The sequence below is a fragment of the Lingula anatina genome, chromosome 10 (genome assembly GCF_051362555.1).
Source record: "Lingula anatina isolate TDL-2025a chromosome 10, LinAna3.0, whole genome shotgun sequence".
NCBI classification, from domain to species: Eukaryota; Metazoa; Brachiopoda; class Lingulata; order Lingulida; family Lingulidae; genus Lingula; species Lingula anatina.
This window is the reverse complement of record NC_141776.1, coordinates 12,694,173-12,704,634: the sequence shown is the minus strand read 5'-3', so window position 1 is coordinate 12,704,634 and position 10,462 is coordinate 12,694,173. Positions and strand designations below refer to the sequence as shown.

Genomic DNA, 10,462 nt, shown 5'->3' with positions numbered 1-10,462 from the left:
AATTCACAATGATAATAATTTTCCCTGATACAATAATAACTTCAAAAAACTTCTCTTACCAAAATAATTAAAATAGTTATAACAATTATACACAAAGATAAAATATAAACCAAAATCATTACTTATAACGCATTAAAACAGATGTATTTCACTAAGGACAAAGAATGTTACTAATGTAGGTATTTATTTAAGTTTTATCTGCACAAATGCAGTGATGCTTGATATAAAATTTGCGATAAGCTTTTCTTTTTACATATTATTTTTATGCCTTTGACATTTTTATAGAGGAACTATGGAACATATCTTAAATGGTATAGATGAATTAGTAGAACAAAGATGTAGACATTGATTTTGCATTTAAATATTGACATTTTTGTTGAAAACAATTTTAGTAGCTGTGCTATGTGCTAAAAAGATTTTTTTCTCTTATTTGGCTGTTGCTACTGAGACAGAATGTTTAGAACATCAACAGCCATAATTGCAAGATGGTGGTATGATGACTTCTCTTGTCTCTCCCCTGATGGTGTAATTTTCAGGATCATTGATAGCATTATACACCAAAGCTGTCAAAAATACAGACACATATATGAAATATAAAACATCCAAAACCCTCAGGGAATATAGATTTTGATTTAAATTTCAAATTGCTTATGAAAACATGAAAATTACAAATGATAACCTCTTGTTCAAAATTGAAACAAACCATGTGGTAAAGAAACAAATATGTCGATCGTCAATTTAAAATATTTTAACTATTGCTAATGAATGGAATGCTTAAAACTTTAACAGCCATAGTCACAAGATGGTGGAACAATGACTTCTCATGTCTCTCCCCTGATGGTGTAACTTTCACGATCACTGAGACATGGTGGCATTACACAGCAGGGCTGTCAAATATACAGACACATGAAAGAAAGTGAAAACCTTTCCCATCCCAAAGGGAAATATTGTTTTAGTTTTAGCTTGTCAAAAATTAAATTATAATTATAATATGAAAACCATGCATGTACTTCTCAGACCCAAAAAACGAACTAGAAAAATTCTGTAAAATTTGAAAGAAAAAAAGTACAAATTGATTGTTAATCCACTGTTGAATATTTTACCCCATAATTATCACCAAAAATCCCTTACCCTATAAAAAAAAACACCAAAAACCCCTTACCCTTTATAAAAAAAAACACCAAAAAGCCCTTTACCCTTTAAAAACCCACCAATAAACCCTTTACCCTATAAAAACCCCAGAGAAAAAATCAGAGATTTAGTTGGCAAGTTTACGGGCATATTTCATCCACGCCAGGGACTACCGATCTTACAACTTTTTACAGTGTGCCAGAGGATCGTATCCAACTTTGCAAATCTCATACTCCCACCCTAACCCCCCCCCCCCCCCAAGTCAAAAGAAAAAAAAAGAAAAGCAAAGAAAATATAAAAATTTAAAAAAAAAAAAGCATGGTGAATAGAACACGAAAACATGAAAACTGACTGTGACACAAAACTCAATTTAGTGAATCAAAACAAAAAAAAATATTTGAACCCTTCTCACCCCACCCTGGCCAAACAAAAAATAATGATTTTGATTAAAAACTAAATCTACTCCAAGAAAAAAAATGAATTTATAATACAAAACAAAAGGGAGACATGGAAGATGCTCAGACACAATGTGTCTGTGCATAAATTGCTTTGTGCGTTTCAGGCCTATTACTGTGTTGTTGTTTCGGCCTTCTTCTTCAGGACCTGAAATAAGATTTATAAAAAATGAAAAGTAAACAAATGAACTGATAAGAATAGAAGGCTCCATTAATAAACAAGAAATGAAAGAATTTATAAAAGACGGACAAATGCATTGTCAGTTTTACCTTTAATAATTGTTCAATCAGTATCAATTGGTTAAGTATATACTCATGTTTTATCTAGAATTAAGTCGAGCTTTTTACAATGAGAAAAATAACAAACATTACCTTGACACGCCTTGCCTCGAAAGCCTCCTGCTTGGCCTTCTTGGCGGCACGGATGGCATCCAGGCGTTTCTGTGCCTCCGCCTCCTTCTGCTTGATGGCCTCCGCAGTTGTCAGGATTCTAGTTGATTCAGCGGCCCAGGCGCGGCGTTTTACTGCCTGAAATTAAGAAAAAAGTTATCAAGACCTGATGTACTAATATTATTTTATTTCTAAAAACTGCAAGAAACTGAGAAGTTCATCATTTAGTAGATAAGGAAAGTTCACGAATACATACGAGGAATTAGCATAATCTGAGACCATATATTTGGTCTCCTTATTTCAATTCTAATCACTTTTATAAACTCTAGCATTTGAATTGACCACCTCGCGTGAAGCCAAACTTTAAAGTAAAATTCATACTATAATTGAAACGGCACTTACTGAGGAAGCAGTCGCATATCTTTTTTTCAGTTCTGCTGCCCTTTGGCGCATTGCCTCTTGGCGGCGATTGAGTGCATCTTCATTTTCCAGGTCCTCCCTTGATTTGGCAGCTGTTTTGGGGCGGCTGATCCTAGGGAAAAAAGATACAAATTTGACTTATGTAAAAAGTGGATAATTCTTAATAAGTGTGTGTGTGTGAGAAGAGGGAGAGAGAGAGAGAGAAGGAGAGAGAGAAAGAGAATACACAAGGCAACATTCCACTTACTTTGGCCTAGCAGTTTTGGGCCTAGCCCCCTGCAGGACCCACGCTTGTCCTGCTTGGCCGCTGTGGCCTTCTACAGGCTTGAGTTTGGCTTGCCTCATTTTGATTTTTAACCCGATATCCAGGGTTGGCAACTGAAAATAAAATAATATAACTCTTAAATCCGTTGATTATCAAAATATATGATTATTTAGAAACAGACCTCTTTATTCACTGTCGGCTGAAGGTTTCATTTCAAACTTTCAAGATTCCAAAAATATTTTTTTCATTAGATGATTCTTCTTTAGTTAGATCTATGGAGTATCATAAAATTCCTATCCATCAAAAGAAGAGGCAATGAGAACCAAAGGAATTTGAATAGTTTTGGTATTGGAAACAAATATTGAAAGTTGCGCAATTTCCAGAACAGGGTAGATATATTGCGATAAGTGAAGACTTTGAGGCAGAAAGAGGCGCGGAGTCCCGCAAACACACAGCGTCATTACTACGTCAATATGACGTCGTGACGTTAAAATGACGTCGCGTATCTGCCGCAAGGAGGTCTATGTGCATTGCATGTCTTCAAATCTATTGAAAAATGCAAAATCTGAAAAACGTGTAGATATATGTAAGATTATATTTTCAAAAGTCACCAGTTAACAGCATTACGCAGAGTGGTCAAATCTTGACAAAAATAAGCAAATAAAATGAGATACATTAATTACCAAAGCCTTGGGTACTGGCGGCATAGGTACTGGTTCCACGTTGGGATGAACCCCAACTCTTGCGGATCTTCTTATTCTGTTTCTAATAAAGGAGGCAGCATTTGAAAGCCTTCCTCTCGCCCGTCTCATTGCGCTGCTAATAGCATTCCCTAAACCTGGAATGCAAGACATTTTTGACTTTGATATGGACAGATTTTTGTGGAAACAATTAAAAACGTCCGTACAATAGAGTACTCCATTGTCTACTGACTGTTGACGTTTCTATAGAAAGCGCACGTCATGATGGGCTTTTCTACTATGACGTCACAGTGTATAACGAATATGATTGGCCCTATTCCGCTTTTTTTCTTTTGCATGGCAAACTGAGTTTTTCCCAATCAGATTAATGAAACATTTATAAATAAAAATAAAATTTAATACACGTGAAATATGTAAAGATATAACATACCATGCTGACATCTAGCGTTCATATCCATTTAATTTTATGAATGAAATTCTTTGAAATGAATTATATTCAGTTGAAATGAATGCCAAAATTTTGGTAAAGTTGACTTTTCTCAAAATTAGTGGGCATATTTTCTGTTTTTACTCTCCCTCATAGAGTCCCTCTCCTAATGTACATATAGAGATATTAGTAAGATCATTAAGCATTAGATGCTTTTGGCCTATTGGACTGGTTTATGTCTTATTTTAATGATTGAAATGTTTAACGAAAAACAATACAACCTGCTATCATTATTTTTAATTCATTTTTTTCGGTGGGTCTTATAGATTTCATTAAATATATTCACTGTGCAACTTTTAAATGTACACCCTTAACCATTAGTGGCGGATTAAGATGGGGGTCAGAAGGGTCCTGAAAAATGTATCACACCAATATTCCCCTCTTGAAATGACAATTTTGACTATCTAAATAGTTCTAAACCGTGCCAAAGGGCACTGTTTACTCTCCAAAACACCAAAATATTTCGGGGCCTTTGAGCAGGCCAAGAACCCACACCAAGGCACCGATAGTCGGCTACGCATCCGAGGCCTGTCGCACCCCCCCCCCCCTTCAAATAATCCTGGATCCGCCCCTGACCATCGATTTTAAGTTTAGGACATCATAGCTAAATAAGGACGTTTCTTACATGCAATTATTTACCATTTATATGGCACTTCTTTTGTTTTTATCTTAAATTCATTGCTTCATGCAGGAATTCAAAATGCTTTTTATATAAAATGTCAAACAATATAAATAACGAAGCGTTCGTATATATCATTACAGAGATGTTTGATGCTCATTATTTTGTAGCATCTTCGCGATAGTTTTTTCTTTCTTTCTTTTCTTTTTTACTTTTGAAAATATTTAAATTTGGGTCGTAGTCGTAGTCGTTAAAAAGTATACATGACATCACAACTTTTCAGCAATTCTAAAGTATAATAACAGTATTATAAATATACTTGTTTACATTTTTGTTTAATGTGAATATGAAAATAGACAAAAAAGCCAATTAAACTTACCAACCTTCACAAACACAGTATCTTGAGATAATGAGTTAAACTAGCTTGAAATGGGTCGGATTAGTATGATTTATTGCAGGGAGCCAGTCTAGTTTCTTGCCTTATGAAGGTTGTAGGTGGAGTGGATAACATTTTTTAACAACCTTACATGATTTTTTGATAAGCAGACAACATGCTGAGATAGGCTGTACCAAGATAGGTAGATCCAACTTGAATGGAAACACGGGCATTAAGTTACTTCTATGTTGTCTCTGTGTTAGACATTTTGCCATCTGCTGCAGATCTATATATTGACGCTGAAACTTTAAGTTGTATAAATAAGATATTGAAAATAGGAGTTGGCTAGTTTGAGGGCTTTCGATGTTTTTTAACTGCAATTTTATTAATACTTCGTCAAATCAGGACTAAGGAAAAATGCAGCCCTTGAGATTCTGTTGGTAAAAATTCTTACAGGATTTTGCAAAGGCAGATTTCTTAAATCAGTTGAAGGTGATTTAAGCAAAAGTGATGTTGGGGAATTTAGTTCATTTAAAGATATGTTCATTTTTTCCCTCCCAGTCAGTGACAAACTTGGCAATTTATATATCATGAAGATCAAGTAATTTCTCTCTAACAGTCAAGTAAGTACTTTGGCCTTGGTTCAATTAGAAATTCAAATTTTTTATGCTTCACAATTTTGTGTTCTTGCTGTGTTCTCAACATCGTAGATCAAGGCAGTATTTTTGATGATCAGCTTAAATTATGGAGATTAAATAATATCATTTATATACCAGGATGATATATATTATTAAGTGCATTTTACTTCTCTGTTTTTATTGATACAGATCATGTGCTTCACTGGAATTATTTATTTCTTCCTCCGATCAAAGGTAAAATATAATTGTAATCGGGAGAACTTTGTGTACTGCTTCTAATTTTGTGCTATGCAACAACTGTTCTTTTGTTTAAGAGATATTAACATTGAGATGCAAACTACTATACATTTCATTATATAAGGCCATATGTATCTATGTAATTATTTGTATGAAATTTAAGCTGAAGTAAATCAAAATTAGAGCAAAGATGTTTGACATTTCTTATATTTTGTTCAATGTCATGTCTCTTTGATTTGTACAATTCTTTGTTTACATTTTTAGCATACTTTACGAGTGCACAATAGCACAAGTAGATGCTCCTTACTAGTATCCAATTCTCTCTCTCTGTCGGTGTGTGTGTGCGCGCGTGTTCATACAATTATTTTAATTACAAAGAGCTTGAAAATTGTTAAGATACACTCAAGAATAAAAAAATATAAACCCTAACACGGTTTGAAGTTGAAAGACAACCAAAGTAAGGGAATGTTTATCACTCACAATGTTAGCATTTTATTTTCTTGGAGATTAAACATAGGATACACAAAATCTGAATAAAAAAAATTCACAATGATAATAATTTTCCCTGATACAATAATAACTTCAAAAAACTTCTCTTACCAAAATAATTAAAATAGTTATAACAATTATACACAAAGATAAAATATAAACCAAAATCATTACTTATAACGCATTAAAACAGATGTATTTCACTAAGGACAAAGAATGTTACTAATGTAGGTATTTATTTAAGTTTTATCTGCACAAATGCAGTGATGCTTGATATAAAATTTGCGATAAGCTTTTCTTTTTACATATTATTTTTATGCCTTTGACATTTTTATAGAGGAACTATGGAACATATCTTAAATGGTATAGATGAATTAGTAGAACAAAGATGTAGACATTGATTTTGCATTTAAATATTGAAATTTTTGTTGAAAACAATTTTAGTAGCTGTGCTATGTGCTAAAAAGATTTTTTCTCTTATTTGGCTGTTGCTACTGAGACACAGAATGTTTAGAACATCAACAGCCATAATTGCAAGATGGTGGTATGATGACTTCTCTTGTCTCTCCCCTGATGGTGTAATTTTCAGGATCATTGAAACATGGTAGCATTTTACACCAAAGCTGTCAAAAATGCAGACACATATATGAAATATAAAACATCCAAAACCCTCAGGGAATATAGATTTTGATTTAAAATTCAAAATGCTTATGAAAACATGAAAATTACAAATGATAACCTCTTGTTCAAAATTGAAACAAACCATGTGGTAAAGAAACAAATATGTCGATCGTCAATTTACGATATTTTAACTATTGCTAATGAGTGGAATGCTTAAAACTTCAACAGCCATAGTCACAAGATGGTGGAACAATGACTTCTCATGTCTCTCCCCTGATGGTGTAACTTTCACGATCACTGAGACATGGTGGCATTACACAGCAGGGCTGTCAAATATACAGACACATGAAAGAAAGTGAAAACCTTTCCCATCCCAAAGGGAAATATTGTTTTAGTTTTAGCTTGTCAATAATTAAATTATAATTCAAAATATGAAAACCATGCATGTACTTTTCAGACCCAAAAAACGAATTAAAAAAATGCTGTAAAATTTGAAAGAAAAAAAGTACAAATTGATTATAAAGCCACTGTTGAATATTTTACCCCATAATAATCACCAAAAATCCCTTACCCTGTAAAAAAAAACACCAAAAACCCCTTACCCTTTATAAAAAAAACACCAAAAAGCCCTTTACCCTTTAAAAACCCACCAATAAACCCTTTACCCTATAAAAACCCCAGAAAAAAAAATCAGAGATTTAGTTGGCAAGTTTACGGGCATATTTCATCCACGCCAGGGACTACCGATCTTACAACTTTTTACAGTGTGCCAGAGGATCGTATCCAACTTTGCAAATCTCATACTCCCACCCTAACCCACCCCCCCCCCCCAAGTCAAAAGAAAAAAAAAGAAAAGCAAAGAAAATATAAAATTAAAAAAAAAAAAAAAGCATGGTGAATTGAACACGAAAACATGAAAACTGACTGTGACACAAAACTCAATTTAGTGAATCAAAACAAAAAAAAATATTTGAACCCTTCTCACCCCACCCTGGCCAAACAAAAAATAATGATTTTGATTAAAAACTAAATCTACTCCAAGAAAAAAAATGAATTTATAATACAAAACAAAAGGGAGACATGGAAGATGCTCAGACACAATGTGTCTGTGCATAAATTGCTTTGTGCGTTTCAGGCCTATTACTGTGTTGTTGTTTCGGCCTTCTTCTTCAGGACCTGAAATAAGATTTATAAAAAATGAAAAGTAAACAAATGAACTGATAAGAATAGAAGGCTCCATTAATAAACAAGAAATGAAAGAATTTAAAAAAGACGGACAAATGCATTGTCAGTTTTACCTTTAATAATTGTTCAATCAGTATCAATTGGTTAAGTATATACTCATGTTTTATCTAGAATTAAAGTCGAGCGTTTTTACAATGAGAAAAATAACAAACATTACCTTGACACGCCTTGCCTCGAAAGCCTCCTGCTTGGCCTTCTTGGCGGCACGGATGGCATCCAGGCGTTTCTGTGCCTCCGCCTCCTTCTGCTTGATGGCCTCCGCAGTTGTCAGGATTCTAGTTGATTCAGCGGCCCAGGCGCGGCGTTTTACTGCCTGAAATTAAGAAAAAAGTTATCAAGACCTGATGTACTAATATTATTTTCTTTTCTAAAAACTGCAAGAAACTGAGAAGTTCATCATTTAGTAGATAAGGAAAGCTCACGAATACATACGAGGAATTAGCATAATCTGAGACCATATATTTGGTCTTCTTATTTCAATTCTAATCAATTTTATAAACTCTAGCATTTGAATTGACCACCTCGCGTGAAGCCAAACTTTAAAGTAAAATCCATACTATAATTGAAACGGCACTTACTGAGGAAGCAGTCGCATATCTTTTTTTCAGTTCTGCTGCCCTTTGGCGCATTGCCTCTTGGCGGCGATTGAGTGCATCTTCATTTTCCAGGTCCTCCCTTGATTTGGCAGCTGTTTTGGGGCGGCTGATCCTAGGGAAAAAAAGATACAAATTTGACTTATGTAAAAGGTGGATAATTCTTAATAAGTGTGTGTGTGTGTGAGAGAGAGAGAGAGAGAGAGAGAGAGAGAGAGAAGGAGAGAGAGAAAGAGAATACACAAGGCAACATTCCACTTACTTTGGCCTAGCAGTTTTGGGCCTAGCCCCCTGCAGGACCCACGCTTGTCCTGCTTGGCCGCTGTGGCCTTCTACAGGCTTGAGTTTGGCTTGCCTCATTTTGATTTTTAACCCGATATCCAGGGTTGGCAACTGAAAATAAAATAATATAACTCTTAAATCCGTTGATTATCAAAATATATGATTATTTAGAAACAGACCTCTTTATTCACTGTCGGCTGAAGGTTTCATTTCAAACTTTCAAGATTCCAAAAATATTTTTTTCATTAGATGATTCTTCTTTAGTTATGGAGTATCATAAAATTCCTATCCATCAAAAGAAGAGGCAATGAGAACCAAAGGAATTTGAATAGTTTTGGTATTGGAAACAAATATTGAAAGTTGCGCAATTTCCAGAACAGAGTAGATATATTGCAATAAGTGTAGACTTTGAGGCAGAAAGAGGCGCGGAGTCCCGCAAACACACAGCGTCATTACTACGTCAATATGACGTCGTGACGTTAACATGACGTCGCGTATCTGCCGCAAGGAGGTCTATGTGCATTGCATGTCTTCAAATCTATTGAAAAATGCAAAATCTGAAAAACGTGTAGATATATGTAAGATTATATTTTCAAAAGTCACCAGTTAACAGCAGCACGCAGAGTGGTCAAATCTTGACAAAAATAAGCAAATAAAATGAGATACATTAATTACCAAAGCCTTGGGTACTGGAGGCAATGGTACAGGTTCCAGGTTGGGATGAACCCCAACTCTTGCGGATCTTCTTATTCTGTTTCTAATGAAGGAGGCAGCGTTGGAGAATCTCCCTCTCGCCCGTCTCATTGCTCCGCTAATAGCAGTCCCTAAACCTGGAATACAAGACATATTTAGCTTTTATATGGACAGATTTTTGTGGAAACAATTTGAACACGTCCGTACAATAGAGTACTTCGTTGTCTACTGACTGTTGACGTTTCTATAGAAAGCGCACGTCATGATGGGATTTTCTACTATGACGTCACAGTGTATAACGAATATGATTGGCCCTTTTCCGTTTTTTTTTCTTTTGCATGGCGAACTGAGTTTTTCCCAATCGAATAATAAAACATTTATAAATAAAAATAAAATTTAATACACGTGACATATGTAAAGATATAACGTTCCATGCTGACGTCTAGCGTTCATATCCATTTAATTTTATGAATGAAATTCTCTGAAATGAATTATATTCAGTTGAAGTGAGTGCCAAAATTTTGGTAAAGTTGACTTTTCTCAAAATTAGTGGGCAAATTTTTTGTTTTCACTCTCCCTCATAGAGTCCCTCTCCTAATGTACATATAGAGATATTAGTTAGATCATTAAGCATTAGATGCTTTTGGCCTATTGGACTGGTTTATGTCTTATTTTAATGATTGAAATGTTTAACGAAAAACAATACAACCTGCTATCATTATTTTTAATTCATTTTTTTTTCGGTGGGTCTTATAGATTTCATTTAATATATTCACTGTACAACTTTTAAATGTACACCCTTAACCATTAGTGGCGGATT

At 34.4% G+C, this 10,462-nt stretch overlaps 2 protein-coding genes across 2 annotated transcripts; both read right to left on the bottom strand.

Annotated features, from left to right (window-relative positions):
• Window positions 1-1,449: 1,449 nt before the first annotated feature.
• LOC147759612 (uncharacterized) lies at window positions 1,450-3,569 on the bottom strand. Its single transcript, XM_086996449.1, has 5 exons — window positions 3,345-3,569; window positions 2,644-2,774; window positions 2,379-2,508; window positions 1,959-2,114; window positions 1,450-1,734 (listed from the first exon to the last, which is right to left on the bottom strand). The coding sequence occupies exons 1-5, from the start codon at window positions 3,513-3,515 to the stop codon at window positions 1,699-1,701; spliced, it is 624 nt and encodes a 207-aa protein (XP_086852575.1). The 5' UTR covers window positions 3,516-3,569; the 3' UTR covers window positions 1,450-1,698.
• A 4,159-nt stretch (window positions 3,570-7,728) lies between these two features.
• Window positions 7,729-9,950, bottom strand: LOC147759611 (uncharacterized). The gene is made up of 5 exons (XM_086998113.1): window positions 9,625-9,950; window positions 8,930-9,060; window positions 8,653-8,782; window positions 8,232-8,387; window positions 7,729-8,005 (listed from the first exon to the last, which is right to left on the bottom strand). The coding sequence occupies exons 1-5, from the start codon at window positions 9,793-9,795 to the stop codon at window positions 7,970-7,972; spliced, it is 624 nt and encodes a 207-aa protein (XP_086854239.1). The 5' UTR covers window positions 9,796-9,950; the 3' UTR covers window positions 7,729-7,969.
• Between the last annotated feature and the right edge of the window lie 512 nt (window positions 9,951-10,462).

Bases quoted from the DNA above. Each gene is read 5' to 3' on its own strand.
- LOC147759611 (XM_086998113.1), bottom strand. From the start codon at position 9,795: ATGTCTTGTATTCCAGGTTTAGGGACTGCTATTAGCGGAGCAATGAGA. The intron at 8,388-8,652 runs GTAAGTGCCGTT...TCTTAATTTCAG, and splicing joins GATATGCGACTGCTTCCTCA to GCAGTAAAACGCCGCGCCTG. The intron at 8,006-8,231 runs GTAATGTTTGTT...ATCTTATTTCAG, and splicing joins TCGAGGCAAGGCGTGTCAAG to GTCCTGAAGAAGAAGGCCGA.
- LOC147759612 (XM_086996449.1), bottom strand. From the start codon at position 3,515: ATGTCTTGCATTCCAGGTTTAGGGAATGCTATTAGCAGCGCAATGAGA. The intron at 2,775-3,344 runs GTAATTAATGTA...TTTTATTTTCAG, and splicing joins CGCCAGTACCCAAGGCTTTG to TTGCCAACCCTGGATATCGG. The intron at 2,115-2,378 runs GTAAGTGCCGTT...TCTTAATTTCAG, and splicing joins GATATGCGACTGCTTCCTCA to GCAGTAAAACGCCGCGCCTG.